The following is a 25,973-nucleotide window of genomic DNA, read 5'->3' as shown; positions in this document are numbered from 1 at the left end:
ATCATGAGACAATATAGGATTTTGCCATACTGTTCAGTTTATAGCTATGCTGTAGCTATAGCTATCACTTTAATTTCCCCTGATTTATGACATTGTGGGCAAAGTTGCAAATCAGTATTGCAATATTGCATTTTTTCATCACTGTGATGAAATATAGTGATTTTTCAGGCCAAAAAAAAAAAAAAATACACCCCTGTCTTGTTTTTCACCCATAAACTGTTTCACAATTGATTTTCCAGGAAGTTTATCCAATTAGTTATATATTGTTATTGTGGTATAAAGTTACATACTATATGATAGAGGATATATTATGTTACATGATGGAGGACTGTATTCATATCACCCACAACTATCAACTGCACAATAATTATGTGAATGCTTCTGGTTTTTAAGCAGCTGGTTATACTAATACAGCTACAGAGTTTAAAGACATCGGTTGATGGTCATTTGTCCTCATTCTTAACATTTTCTAGACTGTATGGCTTGATTAATTAAATATGTAAGTTATGCATTAATTAGTTGCAGTCCTAAACATAATTCTATTCTTTTCCCCTCTTGTGTAATGTCTCTGCACACTTGAGGAAGTTCATATTTTTTTCTAAATTCACTTGAAGTGATATAAATGTTTCAGTGCCATAAATGGACTTGAGAATGAAACTTTATTATGATGCTCTTTCAGAGAGCTGACACATCTCTCGAGTAAAATGAGAAAGTTGAAAGGCAGAAGGCAGAGAGCATCACTTTGTTGTATAGCCAGAATGTTTACAGTAATTACCTGGTTACTGTACTCCCCACACTGGGAACCCCCACCATTGCGCTGATTGGTAGTGGTGTCTACTTTGGCCTCTGGGAGCAACACAATGAGGATACAGAGAGCAGAGCACACGCTCCAGCCGGGAGGGTTGGTTAAGGACAGGAGAGACATTGCTGCCACTGTGTTAGTCTGTCCCTGCCTTGTCAGTGAGAGCGGGGGTGGGACTCAGGTGCTTCACCATGAGAGGCTCTGCTGGCTCTCCCTTCAAGCAGGAAAACAAAGAAAATGTCTCTATTATGTTCATAAAATAGAGTGCTGTCTAACAATAAAGTCCTGTTTCATTCTGTCTATCTCTCAAGCACACACACACAGACACGCATCTCTTTGCTTTTGTCTCAGTACAACTAATAGGACACGAACTTAAAAAAGCGAGATTAATTAAGAGGAAGGCGATCCCTCAGTCACATCACATTACTGTAGTTTGTCCTCAGGTAACTGAATAAACACACACACACAAACAAGCTCAGACACGTCATGCTGCTCATGCAGCCAAACTGAGGTTCAGACTTCAACTAAGCTTAATTAGGAAGTACAGTAGGTGATAGTCTCCAAGTTCCCGAACAGTTTATTTCTCTTATTCAATAACATACATGCACAGATAAATTTAAACAAAATGTTGTTTTGCTCTTTGCAGCAAATAGCATTATCAAGTTCCAACAAAGACACAAAACTTTACTATGCACCTGTAGCACATGTGGAAAATGTGGTGTACTTACCCCAGTCACAGACAATCTTTGACCCCATTCCTGGCCCATTTCGGGCCGAGGGGTTCTCTCCATTTTCTTCTCCTTCCCTGTAGCTCTATCTGTATCGCTTTCTTTCTCACTCTGTGTGCCTCATGCTCATCTTCTGTCTCTCTCCTTCCGTCACTCTCTCTCTCTTTCTCTTGGTGTAGACATCTTAGTCCCATAATCCACCTCTAAGAGGATTCACGACTGAGGGATGGAGGGAGGCAGGCAAATAGGGAAGTGATAATAAATTTGTGGGAAAAAGTGAGACATTAGAGAACATGTAAATGTTATTTCTATTCTATAGAAATATATCTTTCTTTCTTGATATTAGGCTAAAATTGAATAATGGCTGTGTCATAACTGTTTTTATTAGTCAAATGACAATATATACTAACTACTACTATTACTAACTACTATTTCTCACAATATATATTAACTGTACCTGATGGATATAGAGAATTTTACTAATATTGGGATGAATAAAGTGATTCTGATATATGAATAGAGAGGGCACAGTTTCATTTAAGAGAGTCAGATTATAAAACTAGAACAGAGAAAAGGGGGAATGTGGTCAGTGCATTACTGGAGAACATGCAGCACATATATTACATGTGTCAGCAAAACGCCTACATACATCAGCACATACATTAAATAAGCATCACCTACAGGCACAATAATCCAGCTCAAAGCTAGTGGTAATGAAGACTGAAGTGAGTGGGAGCATGAGGGGTGCTGATCCTATTACAGTGGTAAAGCTGCTCTTTCCATCTTTATGCCCTCCACGTTGACTCTTCAACATACACAGTCTCCTTGTTATGAAGAAATCAAATTGCCAATCACAGCTCCATACTATCCAATACACTGTTATAAATTGCAAACATTTCTCAAATCTGCTATTTGCAATTACACTGTATACTATACTACTTATTGTCTTTAAAACACAAAATAGAAAAAAAGGATCTTCACTAAACTGCATCTCTACATACATCAATCAACAGAGAATGATTCTTTTTTTCAGATTTAAACGATTTATTAATTAAGAAATGTTACAAATGTGATGGTTTTCTTACTCTAACATTCCTCATTTGAAGAATAAGGGGAGGGGGTAATACTCGAAAAATGGGTAAAATGAATAAGGTGGTCGTATTACCCGCAAATTTGGTAAATTGAATATTTACTCATTTTATCCATTTTTTGTGTTACACACCCTCTTCTTAGAAACAGGGACCCTCTGACGTTTGGCAACCCTGGCCATTCAGCTTCAAGGGAAAAAACGATCCCAAAATGACAAAGTCCTTCCCGCCCTAGCAGGGCCCCAAAAAATCTGGGAGACTCACGGTTTTCATGTATTCTAAGTGTCAGAATATAAGAATTTGACCCTTATATTCTGACAATTGGCACACTTTTGGGTGGGGTGGTCTGGGCTCCCATTTGGACAGTGACTTCATATACCATTCAAATGGACAAAGTTCTATTAAATTTCCACTTAAGATTTTATGACAGTATTTGCTTTTATGGTTAGCACATATGTCTGCTTTGGTACAATGTAGTTGTTGGTTGGGGGGATCTAATCAAACATTGTATATTATTCAAATCTTCCTGTGATCTCTCCCTTCTCTACCTCTCTGTGTCATAATAGATAAGTGACCGCAAGACAAACAAGTCTTTTGGTGAGGCTGAACTGTTTCTGGACGCCTTGGAGTTCTCTTGGCTCCAGATATGGATGGCAATTTAGCATGCAGTCAAAGAGAAGGAACAAAACAAGTTTATACTCTTCACCAAAGGCAAAGTCCCTTCAAAAAACCTGAACAAGTACCTGAAAGTGGCGTGGAAGAACACAAGGCGGTGCATGTTTTTTTTTTCTTTTTTGGGCAAAGCCGGCATGCTTGACCCTGCCTCCTCACTCCCACCCTCCACCTCTGCTGCCACTTCAATCTCGGCTACCTGCACCATCCATGCTCAGACCCACCTCCTCTCCAGCCCCAGTGTCCTCTGCCCTAGCATGCAGTGTAGACTGGCAAAAAAACACAAAAATAGAGAAAGAATAATTATTTTGACCCATGCTGTCAATATATTCCTTGCTCCGTCTCAAATTCATTTCAATAAAACAACTCAGGATTCTCTCAGTCCTTTTCTCTGTGCTTGTGTTATAATAAAAGACTCAGGCCTAGGGCTAGCCAGCTCACCATTCCAGCTGCCCTTATCAGGCGGCAGTTTCTTTTGGCCAGTTGCTTATATCTTCCCTGCAGGATGGCAAGCTCCTTCTCCAGCCTCTTGTTTTTTGGCATCAATTTTTTATTGGCCCAAACCCGGCTTTCCAGCTGCCTCCGGCACTCAGGGTCAGTACACATGGGCTCTTCCTCCAGCGGGGTCCCACCCATGTGCACTGCATCCCCCTCCAGGGCTATTGTGGTGACCATTGAGGCAGACGGATTAGTCAGCCTCAGAGCAGCCAGGAGAGAAATAGTTCTCTCCTTCCTAACCTTACCATATAGTTCTCCTTCTCTGGCTTCCTCAGCTCAGGGTGGCTTTTGATCATGTGCCTGTCCAGTGTCGTGCTCTTGTACGAGCAGCCCAAGACTGGACAGGCTGCATCCTTGATGTTGACCCGCTTTGTGGCAAGGTTCAGGAGGAGCTTCCTCTCCTGGACGTTCGCCACCCTGTGCAACCTGTGAATGTGATTTGACATAGCAGAATACATCTTGCAACACACAGGGCAGCAGCTTGACTTCTTTGGAAGAGTCATTCCTGAAGGAAAAATCAAAGAGAAACATTTTTAGTTGATTCAAAAACAACTCTAGATTTAATACTTTGATTTAATATTTCAGCATTAAGGCATTAAATGTAATTTATTTCCCCTAACTGGACACACACGCTGCAGTGAGGAGGCAGAGAGGAGAGAAATGAGACACTGCACATGAGAAAGAGGAAAAAACTTTATACAGTAATAAAGCATTAAATACTCTTTAATTGGGAAGCAGGGTGGAGCATGGAAGCAGAGAGACAGAGAGAGAGAGAGAGAGAGTGGGGACATGCAATTAAACCCAGGTGACTGTAAGATGTTATTTGATGCCAAACACCGATTAAACTCGAGAAATACCACATATTTCACACGTCAAGCATTGTATGTCATGTATTTAAACTTTCTGAACATTCAAACAGGGAGATAGGTGAGTAAAAAAAGTGCGCATAAGAAAGAGGAAAAAATCATCCAGTTGGTTGCAGTCTGCAACCTCACCAGTAGATGCCACTAAATCCTACACACTGGACACTAAATATATAAACTATTTATAAATGGGTGCTTTGTGTGTCTGAGTGTGTGTGTTTGGCACACTTTTGAATGGGGTGGTCGGGATTTCCATATTATAAAATATATGCATTTTAATAGGCTGGGGCTGGTTCTGCATACATTTGGGATGCTGGAACCAGTTCAGTCTTGTATTTTAGCCTATTTCAGCCTATTGAAATTTCATTATTTGGTGTTTGACATTTGGTTCCCCCGAACACCCCATTCAAAAGTGTGCCTAATGTCAGAATTTAAGAAGTTTACCCTTATATCCTGACATTTGAGACTCCAGTGAACTCCTATGTCAAGTCAAAACTATAAAAACTAACTAACTATATACACTAAATACATAGAATATATGCAAACAACAGAAAACAAACAACATTTACATACAATACATAATAATAATTCATCTATTTGAAATTCATGACAATACATAAGAAAAGTTAACAAATAAAAGACATACATGAAATGGAACTATTTACAAAGCCTTGTGATGAACAAGGTGAACTATATACAGTGGGAGCTGCCTCATCATCAGCTCCTCCTGGAGGGGCCTTGAGAGTGTAGACGGCTGGGTAAAGAAGACCTGTCTGCAATCAGCAGGCCTTTTCCTTGCTGAGGCCGTCTTTGCAGCTTGCATCTTTTTTTCCCAGCGGGTTGATTCTCACCAGCAATAACTGATATTTCTCCATGCCAAACCGCATACTTTTTTTGCAGGTGTCTATTAGGAAGTACATAGGCTGGCAAGTCCCATAGTGACACTTGAAAAAATGTTTGACATTTGGGAACTCCAAACGCCCCATTCAAAAGTGTGTCATATGTCAGAATGTAAGAAATTTGACACTCATACTCTGACATTTGGCACACTTTACAATGGGATAGTTGGGGTTCCCAAATGTCACAGTGACAAACGTTTTAAAGAGGCCCTGCAGAAAAAAACTGTCAAATAGGTTTAGGGTTCATTTCACCACACAGAAACAGTGCAGCGTTTAACTTTGCAATTACATTGTAAAGTTAGTACATATTAACTGAGATTTACATATAATCTCTCAGAAATGTAAAAAAAAAATCTTAATTGGCCCCTGTTGTTGTGCCGGCCGGTATTTCTGCTGTAGGCAGGAAAAGAGAAACCATGTGTGTAAGGCCACATGGTGGCACCATGTAACAACTTAATTACCTAATAGCCTTGACTTTAGTGATGGTAAGCTTCCCTGCTGAGGTGCCTCAGAGTAACTATATGAACTACAAATAAGCAAGCAGAATTATAAGAGAAGGGAAAGAATTTTCTGCTGGAAAATAGTTGGGGGCTGTACATAAAGAGCAGAATTAATTCAGAAAGGTCTTCAAACCTGAAAATAAACTAAAATTTAGCCAGTTCAGGTATATTTTGCATATAAAGATGACATGTTATTTTAGTAATATTTAACTTGTCATTCATTATCAGGTTGATGAGTAAAGTTATATTCTTTCTTCCTTGTTTCAGCAGTTTACATCATTAATTAAATTCTCACTGAGCATCAATAGAAAACTACATATACAAAGTATAGTGCTAGTGTATGGAGGACCACAAGTGTCGTGGAAATAATTAATTGGACAATATGGGCTTTCAGTCATTTTCTGAATAAGACATAATGACCAATTTGACTTCATATTACAGCTTTTCACCATAAAGCATAAAGCACTTAATTCATTATTTAGGTATACTCACTGATTTTCAGGATGTAGTGTTTCATAGACTGCTTTTACTTTTGACGGTGTACTTTCGCTCCAGCAACAAATTCAGACGCAGAAACAAAAAGACCAACAGACATTTGCTGCAGGATCAATAACTGCTCAGGTGCCCATATCAACACAGAAACAGTTTTGCTTGACATAATCATTCTGTTGCCAGCCGAAAAGAGATCCCTTCCTAATGCACCTCCATTGTAAGTGATGGGGGACAAAATCCACAGTCCTTGTTCTGTGTAAAAATACATTCCAAAGTTTATCTGAAGCCAATATGTGGCCTTAGTAGACTGAGTTAGTCAAATCAAGTGGACATTTTAGCATGAAATTCACTATTTTTGTTTCAATCTCTCCACCACAGTTCAAAAAGTAAACACTGTCTAGCGAAACACAAACATTTTTGGAACATCTTCACTTAATATGAACAACTCAGACTGCTGAAGCCTCACATTATATTTAGATAAAGGTTTAGGTATATTTTTGCACACAAAGAAGACTGTGGATTTTGTCCCCCATCACTTCCATAGCAGGGGATCTTTAAATGGCCAGTATGAACAGAAGGACTTATTACAGCAAGCAAAACCTGTTTCAATGTTCATATGTACATACAGAGTACTATCGTTTTAAGAAAAACTTGAAACATTGTGAACTTATCCTTTAAAGTAAAACTACATAACTTTTGCTGGAAAGCAGCCACTGTGGCCACAACTGGCAATTATAGGATAATACCACATTTACGGTAATTTGCCTTCAATTCAACAGATTATCTGGATTCTGTTGCTTTAAATACATCATCATGTTTATCTGTAACATGCTAAAATACAATAGGAGCACATGTAGACAAGAGCCATGAAGTCAGCAAACTTAATCATTAATTTCACTTACCTAGCATCTACATAATGCTAACATTAGCTCACATTAGCCAGCATAAACTACTAGTCATACCCATGGATGGATAAAGAGAACTGGATACAGTGTCGGAGGCAGGGCTCAGTTTATTCATATGAAAGCTGCTGAGTGGCACATGAAACCAAAAAAGCCATTTCCTGCTGTAAAGAAATTACCCAGACGAAAACATACTGCGTATTCTCTATGGGCCCAATGCATCCATGGAACATGCTCAGTAGAGACTTCTGCCGGCCGAGACCACTAACTTCTGGTTTAGCCCTCCGGTTAACTTGAATGGGGATAAATCGTGTGGCTCTTCTAGACTTTAGAAATGTGATCAGACCGAATGGATCAAATTCTGATAGTGAGATGAATAATTTTGCTTGGGTTGTGACGCTCAAAAAAATGTATCCCCTGATTTACAGATGTCTCTTTCATGATGTAAGTCTATGGGAAAAAGTCTTTTTCAGCCCAATAGTGTCATGTGACATTGTAATGACACAGTTTGGCCACTATGTCAAATTGGCTTCAAAGCCTAGTGCTGTTCCTGGGGGCTTGGTCATACCAAACCAAGGAAACTGTAGCAGCAAAACTCCTGAGAGTATTGAAATGAACAAGGGTGCCTTTTACTGCTTATGAATTCAACTTCACATTTGTAAGAGGAAGATTGTGTTGTTGTGTGTTGTCTGTCTTGTTTTAGTCCTGTTATTTACAGACATTTTACTTAAATTTTAAGCCCGCTGCTCCAAAGGTAAATTAATCATTTTTATCTTATTTACCACTTCTGATAACCTTTTCAGATGACTACATGTCACCAACAAACACAATGAAACACTGTTTACTTTGATACTTTGCATTTTAAATGAATCCTCTTGATGAATTATTCATGATACAAAAAAAATCAGGTAAACATTTGTCATGAGAAGTAGTTTTTCTCAGCATGTTGACAGCTGAAAGCTGAGGCTGAGTGATGTGGCAGTTTGACAGGATGGAGGAAAGGTGGTGATGGTTAAAGAAAGAAGTGACAGGAGAGGGGCTCAGGGTAGGAGGTATTTCACTTCTTCTGTTGGGAACATGACGTGTGTGTGTGGAGCACAGTGGAAGAGTTCACATACAAAAAATAGAGTTTGAATTGATTTATCCAGCTCTCTTCCTCTGACTAACAATACAAGACCTTTTGTTGAAAGGCTAACCGGCCCACATTGTACTTAGAGATCAATCATGTGTAACTAAGGGCCAAATGTCCATCACTCGGGGTGAAATAACTGTTGCTAAGGGTAAAGCAGCTGTCGCTCCACAGGGATGAGGATTTTGTAGTTAGTGAGACTCAGAAGAGAATATATCTGGTTCCTGGAAAAGACACCAAAGGGAGTGTATGTGTGTGTAGTTGAGATAGAAAGAGAGAGAGAATAACACTGTATAATAAATTTTTACTTGTTTTTTGTTCCTGGGTTGTAAGTGTTAATTCCCAATTGCTTATGCCTAATAAAGTATGGAAAATGGCTATTATTTCCTTCAAACTTTGCTTTTGTGACCTCGACAATGATATTTTGAAAATTACCTATGTATTTCCAATGGGAACGGGCGAATTTGCACATTTTCATTCACATAAAGTCAGAAAAAACAACATATAAATCAAATTTATGCCTAAGTTTTGTGACCTGGACCTGGACCTGGATTTTCATTCACATAAATTCAAACAAAACAACATGAATCACCGGATATGATGATGGGAGACTATATTTAGGGGCTGATTCGTGAAAGTGATTTACAGTATAATTGTAAATCCGAAAAACTACTAACTTCTAAATCTTTTGTGGTCACTTCTATATAACTTTAGCATAAATTTGATTTATATGTTGTTTTTTCTGACTTTATGTGAATGAAAATGTGCAAATTCGCCCGTTCCCATTGGAAATACATAGGTAATTTTCAAAATATCATTGTTGAGGTCACAAAAGCAAAGTTTGAAGGGAATAATAGCCATTTACTATATTTTTTTTAGGCATAAGCAATTAGGAAATAACACTCACTACCCAGAGAGAAATATTGTGTTACATAGTGTAATCACACAAACCCCGTGAACTGTCTAAAATCACACACAGCATGTTACTCCTTTGATCTGACACAGCTTGCTTTGTATGTTCTGAGTGAAAAGAGGAGTTACACAAACACTTCTCACTATGTAAAACATGTAGAACTTCAATAACTGCAGTGAACGGAATATTAACTTTATGGAAACAGAACGGCACAGTGAAGAAACGTGTATATGCTGTCAGTAATTGGAATGAGGGGTCATGAGGTGAATGGTTGTGAATGGAGTATGAAAATGATGTGAATCATATCCTATGGCTCTTGCAGTCATCAGATCTCTATCTAACCAAACATGGGAGATGTGGAGCAAAGTGTTAAACATTCTTTTCCACCGCGATCATCAAGGTGTATGAATCTGGAAACTGACAGAATGCATTTCATGCCTTGAGTTTCTGAGCCTTGCTACAGCATTGAACCTGCTGTTCACTCTTTGTGGCCTAACATCTTATTAAGGATTCTTATCTTGTTTTTTCTTTTAATTTTTCATTAATCTGCACGTGTAAGTATCTCCACAAAATTCATTTAGTTGCAGTCAGTCTTTACATAGTTCCAATTCATGGTCTATGTTGCTTTCACAAAAGAAGAATTGACCAGTTTAAAAAGTTCAGTGGCGCATAAAGCTAAAAAAAACAACTAACTTTATGGGTCTATAATTTCACAATAATTCCCAATGAAGTTCTTGGAAAGAACTATGTAATTGGCACACATAAGTAATCATCCACTTACTTTTAGAAGCTTTATTCTCCATGTGTTGAACTGTAAACATATTTCACATTTTTACTTTCTAAGCTGACCTGCTTTACACTGACTAAAGGACTCTTTGGTTACATTAGCAGTTAATAGGAATAAATTGATTGGAAGCATTTTGATTGGATATTGTCTCTATTTTCCTTATAATTAGTACAAAATACATCATTCTTTCCAAGAAATGTCTTAGCAAATAATTAGGAAATACAAACCTGTAAAATGACCAAAAATTCATATAATTTTGCATGCACCACATGTCCTCTAGATGGAAAGTTCAATTTGCAGGTGCACTAATTCAAGAGCTCATCAAACTATGATACCTGATGTCTAAAATGATAAATTAACAGTCAAACCCAAGGGAATTCTGCATAAAAATATAAATAAGTCATACAGTATGATTCACACCTCTTCTGGACAGTTTCATTACAGAAATAAACTGCTGGTTTACTCTACACTGACGGATGTGAATAATGCAGTCAGGGTTCAGAGCTTTGGTTAAGAGCAATGTAGAGAGAAGGTGCCTTTGTCAATTATACACCATAGTAATTCAAAAGTACTGAATATACAGGACATACATTTTACAGGGCAGATTTGCTTTTAGCATCAGCACTTGAATGCCGTTAATTTAAAAATGCATCATATCTATTTACAAATACAGAAAACAAGATGAATGTTATGAATTGCTTCAATGACCCATCAGTGCTGTGACCTGCACACTTAACCTACTGATTTCCAATAAGATAATTTAGCCACAGCTCCCCTTCAACACAAATCACAAGTCCTGTCATCGGTTTGTGCTGCTCTGAATGCAATGAGAGTCTCTGAATATCAATCAGTCAATCAATCAATATCAACCAGTATGCATCACTTATTCTCTGGATGGATATTTATCTAGAGTATATGTAGCATATGCCATTACACCAAGCAGTTACTCATCATAATGCAACCATATCCATCAGATTTCAGTCTCTTTTGGTCTCTCTCTTTCTGTACACACAAACACACACACACACACACACACACACACACACACACACACTAACACACACACACACACACACAAACAGCCATAGATTTCAAAGTCTAGCTTAAAGCTTATCAGCTGCAATAAATTTGAGGAGACACTGGAATTAATCTGTTCTATTCATCACTATGTACCTCATTTATCATGTCAACTTTATTATCTGAATGCACTACAGGTGCAGGATTTACAGATAACTAAAGTAAAAGGCAGACACAGCCAGAAGAGGTAGTTCAGGATAACACAGCTTGGTTACTGTCTTTGATGATAACAGCTTCAGAGATCATCTCCTTAAACTGAAGTGGGTCACATACACACTAAAAAAAATGGTGCTGAATAGCACTAAAAGTGGTTCTTTCGCTCGTAATCATAGGGGAACCGTTTTTGGTGCGATATAGCTCCTATCTTTAAAGGTGCTATAAAGCACTTTTGCCAAATGGTGCTACATAGAATCATTAGCGGTGCCATATAGCACTATATTGCTTCAACAAAAATGGTGCTAAATAGTACCCAAAAGTGGTTCTATGTCTCGTAATCATATGGAAACCTTTTTTGGTGCTATATAGAACCTTTGTCAAATGGTGCTACAAAGAACCATTAGAGGTACCATATCTTTGGCCAAAGCGCAAAACTTCCTATCTGCAGAAGTTTCTGATTGGTGGATTTCACTTCGGATGATAAGAACAAGGAAGGCTGCTCATATTAAGTCTGTCTGCAAGATAATCCCGCCCTTCGTTGTGACAGAAAAGTCACCTGGCGAAAACCTCCTATCAGGTTTGGTGGGAACATGTTGAGGCACAAACCCTCCTATCTGCATCAGCACCAGACCGAGCTGAATTCTGACCCTAGTATACTACAATGTAGTAACTATTACATTTACTACACTGGCCCATCTTTTTACCTGAAAACAAACTTAAATTTATTTTTAATTTAATTTTAATTATTAACTTAATGTAGAGCATCATTTTGTAGAACCTCTTTGAACTTGCACCGAGTGCAAAAGCCCCTATCTACAAGATGATCCAGTAAAAGTGAGGAAAAAACCTCGTATTTGCACTTTGCAAGACACTAGGACCTAGTCGGTATTGTTAACAAATAATAAATTATGTACTGAGTATCCTTAATGAAGAAAAAAAAGTTTTTTTAGTTTTCTCAAAAAAGTGCATTTTTCAGATAGGAGATTTTGCTCTTCGGCCATCGATATGGGGTTGGTGTTAATTGAGATGTAAGTAAAATTAGTAAGGTTGGGTGTTAATCGAAAAATGGGTAAAGTAAGTAAGGGGGGAGTGCTACTCGAAAAATGGGTAAAATGAAAAGGGCATCCGATTTTTGCGAAAACTTGATAAAATGAAAATGTGTAGGGTGATAATCAAGAAATTAGTAAAATTAGTAAGATTGGGTGTCATACCAAAAGACCTCCACAGCTTTTATGACAACCTGAAACACAAGGAAACACAATACACACACACTCAGTCACTCACATGCAGTTATCTACACACGCAAACACACAAAGCGAAACACTGTTAATAAATTGTTGATGATTGTTGATATATTTTTGATACATTGTTGTGGATAGAGAAATTGTTGTAGGAAGTTGTAGATAAACTGTTAATGTTCATTATTGTTAGTGCAGCGTCACTTAATTTTATGATGGACTATGTGTTTTTTATATCTATTGAACATGAATTAATGTATTTATTTATTTATTATTATTTATTGTTGGTGTGCTATTGTTATATTAAATGCACATTTTCAAAAAAAAAAAAGATTGTGTCTGTCTAATGCAATACCTGTGAGTATTGTGTTAGAAAATATTCTAACTAGTATTATTCATAATAGTCTTGCATTGAGTTAGCCCTATTGTTGTTTTGTACACCCTCCAGTAACTTCATTCAACTGTAGAAGAATACGCAGCATTAGTAGAAAGTCTCTGGGTGTTTGCTATGCAAGAGCTGCAATGCATGGCTTAATAAAGAACTGGTTAGCCCTAGGTTGTTGTAAACTCAGTTAAAACTATGCAGTGTACCTGTTAATCAAATTTAGCTCTTAACACTTATTAGAAAACTCAGGTAAAACTCTGTCCACTGTTGAAACGGCAATGATAAATGAAGTAAGTTAGCCACTAGCTTGCTGAGTCTACATAGCAAGCTAATATTATATGATTAATGTTACAGCCTATCGTTCATTGATCAATTGCTACTTAAGATTGTCATCAGTAGATGTAACGTTATGTAACATCAACGTTGTATAGTACAGATGACAGATGTGTTGTCTAGTTTGCTAGATAACAAACTTTTTGCTTCAACATGATGCTAATATAACATGTTATCTGTATGGATCTGCAAGCCCTTCTCGTCTGCCCGAGAATGAAAGCGTCAGCTCTGTACTACAAGACAAAACTCGTCGTCCACAATTTCACAATTTATGACATGTCTACACACAACGCCACTTGCTATGTCTGGCATGAAGGTGAGGGAGCTCTGTCTGCCAGTGAGTTTGCATCCTGTGTCACCAATTTCCTCTCTGAGCATAAGGAGCATGAGGAGTACATTTTGTGGAGTGATGGTTATGGGTACCAAAACTGCGATTCTGTGCTTAGCAATGCTCTTTTGACGTTTTCCACAGAAGGCAGTCACCCAGAAGTTCCTGGAGAAAGGGCACACACAGATGGAGTGTGACTCAGTGCACAGTGTCATTGAGAAGTGTCTGAGAAACCAGGAAATCTATGTCCCAGCTGAATACGCTGCCCTGATGGAGAGCGTGTGGTCCAAGCCCAGCCTGTATCAAGTCAGATATGTGGACCATAAACACCTCCAAGACTTCACCAAACTGAGGCTCTGCAAGTCTATCCGCCCAGGGATCAAACCCGGTGACCCCCTGTCTGTGATGTCCGAGCCATCAGGTATCTATCAAACTAAAACCACGTCTCTCTCACCAGTCCAGGTCAAAAGTCATGATGTTGCACATTTACTTGCTGTTCAATCTGTTATGTGATATTATACATTGTACTGTATATAAACTGATGATGTTGTGCAAACGGTGGTGTTCAAACTCTGTCACTTTTTCTTTTTGTATGTTATTAGGTACAACCTCAATGGGATGATGGACTTCAATATCCAACAACTGGACTCCATTTCCAAAGCACCAGCTCTGACACAGAACCTTAGACACACTTGCAGTCACACCACTCTACACAGAGAGCCAGGAGATCAAGGAGATGAAATACAAACACCTCAAAGACCTCAAGGAGGTCATACCAAAAGACCTCCACAGCTTTTATGACAACCTGAAACACTAGGAAACACAATACACACACACTCAGTCACTCATATGCAGTTATCTACACACACAAACACACAAAGCGAAACACTGTTAATAAATTGTTGATGATTGTTGATACATTTTTGATACATTGTTGTGGATAGAGAAATTGTTGTAGGAAGTTGTAGATAAACTGTTAATGTTCATTGTGTGTTTGTTATTGTTAGTGCAGCGTCACTTAATTTTATGATGACTACGTGTTTTTTATATCTATTGACCATGAATTAATGTATTTATTTATTTATTATTATTTATTGTTGGTGTGCCATTGTTATATTAAATGCACATTTTCAAAAAAAAAAAAGATTGTGTCTGTCTAATGCAGGTAATCAACCGTCTAACAAGGCTGTACTACATTACCTGTGAGAATTGTGTTAGAAAATATTCTAACTGGTATTATTCATAATAGTCTTGCATTGAGTTAGCCCTATTGCTGTTTTGTACACCCTCCAGTAACTTCATTCAACTGTAGAAGAATACACGGCATTAGTTGAAAGTCTCTGGGTGTTTGCTATGCAAGAGCTGCAATGGATGGCTTAATAAAGAACTGATTGAGGAAGTACAGTGTTTTCTTTATGCAAGAAACACCAAGTCTGTAGAGGCTAATGTTTTATGTATTTGAGGCTTGAGACGTGGGATCAGAGAAGAACACTGGCAAACCACAGTAGGTTGGAGTGCAGTTTAGTCTAGCATTTGCTGTCTAGTCATAGCCAATACTGTCTTTGAAAACCTGTTCATAGCACTTAATCTTTTATAACTAGAGATTTTGGCCAACTGTGTTCCACAACAAGAAAAACTGAACACACACATAGCTACAATAAAGTTTATAACAAGTAAGTTGATGATAACGTAATGTGATGCACTTACTACCTGAGATGCGGCTGTTCTATTCAATGACGGACAAAACACGCATCTCAGGAAATTGTATAAGATTGCTGAAAACCACTCACTTTTTGTTATATATGATCCATCTTGGTCATGTGACGTGGATACTTCTAGGAAGAATCATTATAAATTGATTGGGTGCAGTGCCACGACAATTAATCAAGCCAGCAAGGCGTAAGTAGTAGCAACTTACATTGTTTTATTACCGAGGTGGTCAAAAAGAGTCTGGATCAAAAGGGTTCGTAGTTTTGTTTTGCTTGCACTCTTCAGATCAGGATTTTATCTTTCTATGGCCATCAGCACTGCTGGAATCATCAAAGAGGTATCTGGACTGGACTGTGCTTGGCTGGAGTGATCGCTGCTTATTGGAGGGGGCTCTCTAGAGAGGAAAAATGGGAAGAAGAAAAGAGAAAGTCAATAGAGAGATGACCATCAAAACTGACCTCAGAATGGCATAAAAATAAATTGTGCTCTCAGTGGACCATGCTGTTTGATTAATCGAGGATAGTGAACCAGAAAGTGAATCTTCGGAGTGAAATTGTCAGGGAAAAACTTCTGAAAACTCTTCAGAAATTCTGTGATGAGAGCAGACAGTGGACTCAGCCAACTTGTTTTGACCACAGGTGCAAGAACTGTGTAACATATAGATCTAAATGGCCAATAGAGACCCCAGTAAGTGTTTGGGTCAGTTTTTCAACTGCTTTTCCTGGGATGACACCTTGCTGGAGAGCAGATGGCTTCAGCAAAACAGGCCTGTGAGTGACATCGTTTTGTCCAAAGGGGAACTGTTGTAGCTGGTCATTAAACTGTTGCAGTGTTACCAGTCTTTCATGGCTAAGCTTTGGCAAGTAACCTCAAAATGAGGCAGTTTATCAAAAGGGCAGCGTCCAGTAACACCATACAAAGATCTACCATCTGGCACTTGTAAATGTATATGGTGTGTGTCAGGAGTCCGGAAAATACACTCACTTTCGTCAGTTTTGTTACCAATGTCACTGTGGTGGCACAGACAGTAACGGCAGATCCGTCCCCGACTAAAACGTATAAAAAGTATTGAAGCCGGCCAAAGAATGGACTGATAAATTATCAGCACAAATGGAAATCACAGAGCCTTTGAGAACATGGGACTGGTCTTCAAAGTCAACTGATACACCATGGCACTGAAGTTCACAAAGGTCATGAAGAAGAGGATGCTAAATTGGCTCATAACCATACTTCTGAAGCCATCGGTTTCTGACAAGTACAGCCACATGTATATTTTGAAGACTGGAACGATACTTCAGAGGAATATTTCCGAGAACAAAGTTGACACTTGCTTTTTGCTTTTTGGATCCCAAACAATTTACAATTTCAAATTCATCAGTATATAGCCTCAACTGTGTCTCAGAGCCATTAAATAAGGCATGCTGTTAAAAATTAATCCATCTGTGAAGTCTTGAAAAACTGTGTCCTCCACAACATAATGAAAAACATCATCTCTTTTGAGAATATTTTTCAAAACTTCCAAAATGGGAATGTACAGTTAATATATGAATATAATGATAGCCTTTTTATTGAAGTTTGTGACATAATTTTGGGGAGAAGAGCTTGAGTATTCAACTGACTTCCTAAACACCTCCTACTGTCCAGCCTCCTATCAGCTTACATTCATTCATGGACTACAGTCTTACCTTTATCTCATCCTCCAATTGTATTCCTCCTCCCACAGAATATAAACTGCAACTGACAGTTCTCAGCATCCAAGCTGTCTTGTTGCATCCCACCAAATCCCATCAACAAATAATAAGGGGAGGGGGGTCTCCTTTGATGGCCCTGGAATATTTCCTTAGGCATGGGGGGCCTTGGGGCCAAAAAGGTTGATAACCACTGCTATAATGTGTTATCCTCAGGAAATACTCTGTATTTTAATGTATTTTTTTATTCTTTCCCCAACTAAACTAAACTAAGCTGAAGAACCTCTAAAGAACCTCTAAAGAACCATACAAGGGCTTAACAGGTTCTTTGGACAGCAGCGGAGCTATATAGCACCTCAACCACCCCAAAGAACTGCTGAAGAACCGCTGAAGAACCATACTGGGCTTAAAAGGTTCTTTGTACGTCAGTAGTGCCATATAGCACCTCAACCACATCAAAGAACCACTGAAGAACTACTTAAGGACCACCATGTTTTTGTATGTAGAGCTAGAGCTATAAATCCTAATCTTCCATTTTTCTAACCGACCTTAAACGCAACATCTGTCTTCACCTATGTAGAGATGTCATTTCAATTTTACAGATAATAGAGATAAATTAAATGTAACAGGGAATTCTTTTCAACATTATATTATCCTCCAGTGCCTCTTTGAGCAATTTATTAGATACACCTGAGGGCTTTTCCTTCCTCTGCAGCAGGCACTGATTACAGCTCACTTCAGAAAAATCACCTGATCTCATTTGCGAGTCATCAAACATATCACTTCCTCTGTCACATTACCTTGCCTAAGGGTGGACTTAACCTACTCTTCCACACTGCAGTGTGGATAACTTATGTCTTCTAATTAGTTTCAAACAGGTAGCTTAATCAGAATGGACATGTACATTGGTCAAAATGTCAAAATGATATAATACAATATAGTTCCTGTTTCCTGCCATATTCCTGTGATTATTCATGATAACTTCCATCATCAACCTGTTTTGTGGGTCACATTCTTAAGAATTGTGTCAGCCATTCTGCAAATTCATTTGGCCACTTTGGCTGCAGTGGAAACCAGCTGTAAACACAACATTGACATATTATCACCTTATGGGCAAACTTCACCTCCAGCAGATACAAAGCAAAATTAATATTTATTTGGAGTCATGTTTGTGTGATGAATGTAAATCCAATATTCACTTTTAACTCTGGTTTGGTCTCCACCAACTCCTGAGGAAGATATTTGGCTCTTTAGCAGCTAAATGCTCCACTATGTTCACCAGCTAGTTGCTGACTTAGTCTTTCTGTTGTTTGGTGCTAGACAGGTAGCAGACAGTGAGTTTATCAGAGCTTTTTGCTGATAAAAGGTGCATTCATCTACAGAAAATGACACTGATGAGAGTGAATCCAATCAGTAAAGTTCCAGGCAGCAAAACAATTAGCTTAAAGATGGTACATTCCATTAAGCTGAGGGGAACTTTAGATACAGGTTTTAATTCTTTTTGGTTTTGTTACCATGAGCACCTACTCACACATATATACTGTACATAAAACATATTGAAGAGCAGCTTTGAACATTTGAGTTTCAAAATGAAAAAACTGCCTTTCAAGTGCACATTTCAATGCAAAACCTTACAGTTGTGTGTCAGCCAGACATCTCAGGGTTAAAGTTCATCTGTTGTGTTATACGTCATGCAGACAGATACCTCACAAACCCAGCAGGGCTCCATCCTGCTTCAACCTTCCTTCCACTCATCTCTCCAGTGTGCTGTTTTTATCTCCTGAGTACTCACCAGGCTCGACCTCTGCTTGACAGGACAGAAACACATTTCACACGTACAGAAATGCCTCCCCTGAACTGACAGATCAAGAGGAGTGTGTGTGTGTGTGTGCTGCACAAGATAGAGATGTACCAAAGCATGAGTGGGACCATGAAACTGAGAAAAGCAGGCTTGTCCAATTGTGCATTACGCTGGCTTTATGTCATCATATCTATGATTACATTCACCCTTACAGTATCAAAAACACTTTTGCTAAAACATGCCTTATTATAGTGTAGGGATCATGTTTCAGGCCCTCAGAGTGATTGAGAGCACTGATTGCAGAAAAACATGGGTGAAATTCTGTGCAGACATAATCCGTTGATGAATACTGAATGGAAATAATCTATTTATAAGAGAGAGATACCAGTCAAAGCCAATCCATTCAGCATGTAACGGGAGAATCAAATACAATTAAATAATAATACCCTTAAATAATAAATTGGTCCTCAAGGTTGATGGAGTGTTATCGTTAGCAATGAAGTCAATATTTTTGTGGCTACTTTGAAAAGTCCATTTGAAATTCTCTGTGAGGAGAAAAGAAACAACAAAACACCCCCCCCCCCCCCCCCCAAATTCCTGATAAGATAAATTGATTTCAATGGAGACAATGACTATATTAAGTGTCTGATCCTTGTTAATTATTGTTATAATCTATTACAGAAGATTAAGACATTTTCCCTGTGACTTGTTAAGCATACAAATGAGAGAATTTCATTGTGTCTAGTAGATTGCGTTTTGAAAATAAGTTCAACATAGCAAATGAAGATGGAAATTTATTAAGAACGGGGAGTAGTGTGGACTTCTGGAACAATTAAACTTTAATCCATTTTTCCTCATGAAAGCTAATTTTTGTACATGTATTCACTAAAAACCCTTTAATCCTAATGTGCTCAAGGAATCAGAAAGCTTGAGTTTTACGAGATAGGAGCAGTTCTCCAGATGTTTTTTCACTTGTATTCCAGATGTTCATAATGTTGTGTCTGTGCAGCATTGCATTTTGTTCTCTCATGCAATAAAACATTAAAAATATATGACTTTTGAGGCTGACATATCATGTTTTGTTCAGTAGTTGCCTCTGCTACAAAAAAATACCCCCAGTAAGTTGTTTTGTTCTTTCTTGGAAGTCCACTGGATGAGGTGTAAATCAAAAGCAAGAGAGGACGAGATATAACACAACACAATAGTAGAAGGCAGCTCAAAGAAGCAAATGGAAAAGCAATACAGCTACAGTATGAGTACAACCACACTTTGGTTTCTGATTCTTAGAAATTGACTATTTTTTAACTCTGGCTATTTTTAACATCCAAAATTTGATGAAGGCAACTAACTGAATGAAATGATTGCTGTTTTTGTCCCCAGCCGATGCCCTTGTGTCTATATGCCCTCTGGCCAGCTGTAACATGGGGATCCTCAAAGATCTAATGACAAGAAAAGAGCAACACCACGCACACAAAAACCCACAACATCTGCTACAAGTGACTTAGAAACACAGTTTACACACACTTTATACAGTTTGACCTGGATAACAAAGACATAATAATGTTGATTTAATAATTGTAAAGGTTATGTTAGACCTCAGGCTCCTTAAGGTTGTAACTGGTGACTCACAGCACATAAGTGACCTGTTGCTGTGAAATGCTTTTGCTTTTCAGTGTCATCCACAAGCACTCAAGTTAACTAGAAATGCATGAGAGTGGAGTGCTGCAGATTGAGACCATGATGGAAAATGAATGATAACCCTCATCCCTGAAGTATTTGGTTTATTTCAGTGTCTGTCTATTTGTTAACCTAAATGAACCGAAACCAAAGCCAAGCTCAGTGAGGACACCAGCCTGCAGCTCCCAATGGTATCACTGATATGAATGTAAGCTTTTTTGAATGTTCTTAACCAACTATAAATAAGAAATGCATGTGATGTTATCACATGAATATATCATATCCTTACAAGATAGCTGATTAACATCTGGTGTAACTGTATAGTATGTGACATGGTACACATTTTTTGGTTCTTTAGGCTCTGTGCTTCAGTACATTCAGTTTGAAATTGATATACCATTAAAGTGCCAAGTCTCTCTTTTAGCTTTTTTGAGTAGGTTTGCATCAATATAGAAGGAACTGTGTGATAAACATTGTATTTAAGATGTTGTGGATCCTTTGCAGTCAATGACTGCCCGAAGCGTTCAACCCATAGACATCAGCAGATGCTTTGTATCTTCCCTGCTGGCTAAACTGTACGTGGTCTTATGATGATTAAAAAACTTGTTGACAATCCTGCTGTCTCTGGTTTGTTATCACGCGACTAAATATAAATTCCCCAGTAAGAACTCAGTAGCTCCTGGTTATTTTTTGTAGGATGATGCTTTATTTTACTGTACTTGAGCACGAAAAGAGTAAGTAATGATGTAATGGACTCATGAAGAAATGAGGGATTACCACTTTACTTGAGGAGCACAAATAGAGTAACTTATGTTTAATTAATCAGTAATGAATGAGCCATTACTAGTTCTGTGCTGCTCAGTGTCTGCTTCAGAGTTAATTAGGAACAAATCATGAAGAAAGTGGTCAGTCTATCAATTCACAGATACTTATGAACAAACCATTACCCAATGGTTCATTATAAAGTATCTCTCTGTCTAGTAATGCACCATTATCTACGATATAGTGCTCAATTCAGGGTTAAGTGAGGAACTACTTGTTAACAATTAATTTTCAGGTTGTTACTGATTCATTCCTCACTCATTCCTCAATTGTGCATACTGTGTTGTAAAGTATTACGGTAGCATATAGGGTAAAATCCACATTCACAGCAGGTGGCTACTCTCCAGCAGAATGAAATGCTGAATGAATATTTTATGAATGTGGAGTCTCTCCTCTCCTCTGTATGTCCCTCCTCTCTCCCTGCTGATGACGTAAAACGGGACCGTAGTTTTCCATCAGTTGCATTACCCATACTGACTGTTCTTCCTCCTGCTAGTGCTTCTTCTGATTATAGAGAGAAGATAAGGCTGCCTCCATCACAGCAAAGCACATAAAGAGATGCTGATGGTGGAGCAAGAGAGGTGAGATGAAGGGCGTGGAAGTGCTGACTTGTTCACAGACAGCTGCAATGGTAAACCCTGAGAATAGGTGTAATTGTCTGTCCAATACTGCATTTTAAACATGAAATTAAGTCCTTCATTGTATTTAAAGGTTTTAATTGAAGTCTTAAAGAGGACTACCTGGTCTGTCATCATGTGCTCTATGTGCTCTGCTCTCCTTCTGATGTCACACTGAACTCACTGATTTTGTTTTGTGTTGCTATTTGGCTTCTTGAGTGAAATCAATTAACTGCACTTGGTTGCTTTGTCCACTTTTTGTTATGTTCTTCAGCCGGCCCATGCCGATGACTCATACTTGAGGAGTTTTATGTAATCTAGTGTCAAGTAATTGTTTGTATTGTGAATGAAAATGCTGAATCACACACTGAATGTGCTTAATCACACTTCAATGTTTTCCACACTGAATTTGAGCAGCTGTTTCAGTTGCAGTGAATTATCTGAGGAAACCACTGAAAATCCTGGTAATTAACACAACACTGTGGAAAGGTAAAAACCTTGTATCTCCCAGATGTCAGATTTTGTGGCTTAAAAGGGATTCAGATTGACCAGTGTGCATTTGGGCGTTCATCTAACAGGTTTTAAAGTGTTTAATATAAAGCATACTACTACACAAAGCACATAGCACTTATGTGGGTTCACACAATATCCACCAATGCTGTGTTCATGTCATATTGTTCAGACCAAAATCAGTTCAGCTGTCAGTATGGTTCCACTTGCTGTAATGAACCAAACTTAACACTTCAAAAGTAGCTAATTTAGGCTATTAAAATTACATGACTACAAGGCTGTCAGCGGAGGTAACCATCTTGGAATAATTCATGAACACTCCCAAGACGAAATAATGAGAGGTTTTCCAGTTTGTACTGTTCTGCCAACATTGCATCACTTATGTCCTAACCTGCACGTGCGAGTTGCTAGTGCAGCAACAAGTACATGATCTGGCTTTCCATTTGTGTTCTTTGTCGTAGTGGCCAAGAAAGAAACACTATGGGGTTGAACCCTTAGTTTCTGAATCTGTGTTTTTAACTACAAAACCCAGACACCCCCACCTAAAAGCCTTGAAAAGTAATGATATTGTCATAATTACTGAAAATATACCTGGGACTTACAATGCATTCACTTCTTCTTAAGTGTAACTGTCAAACTGTGTGTAACTGTTAAGGAGCAGTTACTGCGTTTTGCCATCTTTTCCCTCTGAAAAGCAGGGACGCAGTGTGTATGAAAGGTTGCATATGTGTATGCAACTGTAGATGCTTGTCTTGTTGACACAAGTCAGATACCAATGCAGTGAGAAAACAGTGAGTCAATATTATATTCTAACTTGTTACCCAACACCTCAGTGTCAAGTTTATATCTGGCCATTTTAAATATCTGGAAAAGAGATCAGTATATCTTCACAAGTTCACAGAAGTTCAGATAACTTTAGGAGAAACTTTAATTGGACACTGTTTTAGAAGAAGTAGCTGAACTATATATTTTAGGCTTATTGGCCAATTTGGCCTTGAGTGGTCCTGAACACATCAAAAATGTGGATATATACTGACTTAAAACTTGACAGCAATTTAAAAGCAAAAGGCAACACAACACAAAAAACTTTACAAAAGGTACAGATTTTGTATATAATTCCAGCAAACGTGTTTGTCACTGCAGAAACCATAACTCAACACATTACTGTGGACATTCACTGCAAACTGTAGATATTTTCCATTTATGCTCCTCTTCTGCTCCTTCATTAATCATTCTGTCTTTCTGTTGCTGTTTTCTGTTATTTGTCAAGAAAAGTAATTTGTCTGTACTACACATAGCTTCCCAAATTAACATATATAAGCAAGATAAGCAAGTAACAACATGCATCATTGCACCAGCAATACATACCAGTTTGTCCAAAGTTGTATGTTGTGTCCGTTGTTCTCAGTCCTCCAATAATATTATCTGAGTTGACATGCACAAACAGTATTTATTTATCATGAGCAGTCTCTACATTATTTAAATTAATACATTTTTAAAGGGCATAAAGATGTTATGTTATTAGTGTGTAGAATTTAGTGGCATCTAGCAGAACGGACTTGGCAGAAATGGAATATAACAATCATAAGTATGTTTTAATTAGTGTATAATCACCTGAAAATAAGAATCATTGTGTTTTTGTTACCTTAGAATGAGCCCTTTATATCTACATAGCCCGCCATGTTGCACCGCCATGTTTCTACAGTAGCCCAGAACGGACAAACCAAACACTGGCTCTAGAGAGGGCCTTTCGTGTTTTTTGTTGCAATCTGCAACCTCACCACTAGATGCCACTAAATCCTACACACTGGTCCTCTAAGTAAAAAAGTGTGTTAAGTAAAAAAGTGTTACCTTTCTGCATATAAATGTCCTGAAATGTTCCTAAAACACTCCATATTACTTAAGATTTCTGTAGTGCTTCCTGACATACAGAGCAAACAATGGGCATTTTATACAACTGTACTTACGTATGTATGATGCAGTACTTTCAGAAATAACTTGAATGGGATCTCTGTTTGGGTTTCTCCATTTTGATTAATCTTTGCTGCAGGCTGCAAAAGTAACATCACATGATCAGCCAACAGACCAGGCCAATTGAGTTTAGTTCTGTTCAATCTTTCATATTATAATTAAGATCCAAATTTGATTTGCTCTAAATAAAAAGCTATGGCCAGCAATAAGATACAGTGCAAACAGACAATAAAACAACTATCACCAAACAACAAGACAGTGGTTAATTACCGCACAGGCTGACAATAAACTAACAGACAGGCTGGCAAATATTTCAGTCAGCAGCATATGCCATGAGTTTGTAAATGCAATATTGAGCCACAAATTACATTTTGCCTGACATGACCTGGTAACCTTGGCAACAACACTGCATGGTCATCTATGGAGGGGAAAGACTCTCTTCTTGCTCAGATGAAAAGTTGAAAAATAAATAGAGGGATAACAAAAAAACTGAGAGACTAACAATGGATATTTGCATCAGGCTGCAGATGAGGGACAGAAACCAGCTTCTGTTGCCTTCTGCTATTATGACTGACAGTGAGTGATGAATTTCCATAATCACTCAGACTGCAGGTCAAAGCATAACTCCATCCACCCACTCTGTACTTTTAACTTATAGCTCTCTCTGCCCACATTGTTTGTGGTATGCTTTCTTTATCGTTTGCATTTGTATAATAACAAGCGTGTTGGACCATTCTGCAGCCTGGCAATATGTAATTAAAGTATTCTGCTGCCTCTGCCTGTAAAGAATATTAAAGAGTGTTCACTGGGTATCCCCGTTTCTAGCAATCAGAAACTAATTACCCCACTTAAAAGCTGGGAATCTCTGACTCATCGCTCATACATCAGCTAATGTAAATTGCATTCTTTTAAAGTTAATATAAAACATGAGATCATCCTCGCTCTGGTTATCAGATAAAAGCTTTATCCTGTACAACAAAGGTCAGGTAATTAATGAATAATATTAATATTCATGAAAAGGTTAAGAAGTGATGTTAAAATGAAATAAAGGGAGAATACTTTAAAGACTTTGTGTGGCGTAGTGGTACAGGTCCACTTAAAAAATGCAAATTCAATACTACCACTACTATAAATCACATAGGTTATTTATATAGTGCTTTGCAGTAAACTCGAGATTTAAACCTACATGAATAGATTTTTTAGCTATTAGGGGGCAGCAGAGCCAGCTGTAAACACAACATTAACATAGCATCACCAGTAAAGGTTTTTATACTGAACTAGCAAACAGTTGCACATCCAGCACACATGGAGCAACATATTTGTGTCCATGTGACAAATGTGAGTCCAACATTTACTCTTCTTTTACCTTTTTTGGTTTCCACCAACT

The 25,973-nt window shown here is 38.1% G+C and overlaps 1 protein-coding gene across 8 annotated transcripts in view; it reads right to left on the bottom strand.

The window, feature by feature from the left end:
* The window catches only part of si:ch211-203k16.3 (angiopoietin-related protein 7), a 29,433-nt gene extending 4,766 nt beyond the window's left edge, over nucleotides 1-24,667 (bottom strand). The window contains exons 1-10 of one of the 8 annotated variants that reach the window (XM_042390277.1): nucleotides 24,261-24,304; nucleotides 23,984-24,040; nucleotides 18,894-18,992; nucleotides 15,709-15,894; nucleotides 15,581-15,625; nucleotides 3,732-4,293; nucleotides 3,362-3,559; nucleotides 2,212-2,354; nucleotides 1,531-1,749; nucleotides 776-1,016 (exon numbers count right to left, since the gene is read on the bottom strand). In XM_042390277.1, coding sequence (XP_042246211.1) covers nucleotides 776-925 — 150 coding nt within the window. In that variant the 5' untranslated portion in view covers nucleotides 926-1,016; nucleotides 1,531-1,749; nucleotides 2,212-2,354; ... (5 more) ...; nucleotides 23,984-24,040; nucleotides 24,261-24,304. Of the gene's footprint in view, nucleotides 1-775; nucleotides 1,017-1,530; nucleotides 1,750-2,211; nucleotides 3,560-3,731; nucleotides 4,294-5,349; nucleotides 6,780-15,580; nucleotides 15,626-15,708; nucleotides 15,895-18,893; nucleotides 18,993-23,983; nucleotides 24,041-24,260; nucleotides 24,305-24,582 lie in introns of those variants that run through there. The other 7 variants (XM_042390282.1, XM_042390276.1, XM_042390280.1 and 4 more) reach the window with 7 other exon arrangements.
* Nucleotides 24,668-25,973: the final 1,306 nt, after the last annotated feature.

This window comes from Thunnus maccoyii, chromosome 17, assembly GCF_910596095.1.
Source record: "Thunnus maccoyii chromosome 17, fThuMac1.1, whole genome shotgun sequence".
In the NCBI taxonomy this organism is placed as follows: Eukaryota; Metazoa; Chordata; class Actinopteri; order Scombriformes; family Scombridae; genus Thunnus; species Thunnus maccoyii.
This window is presented reverse-complemented; position numbering and strand designations above follow the sequence as displayed.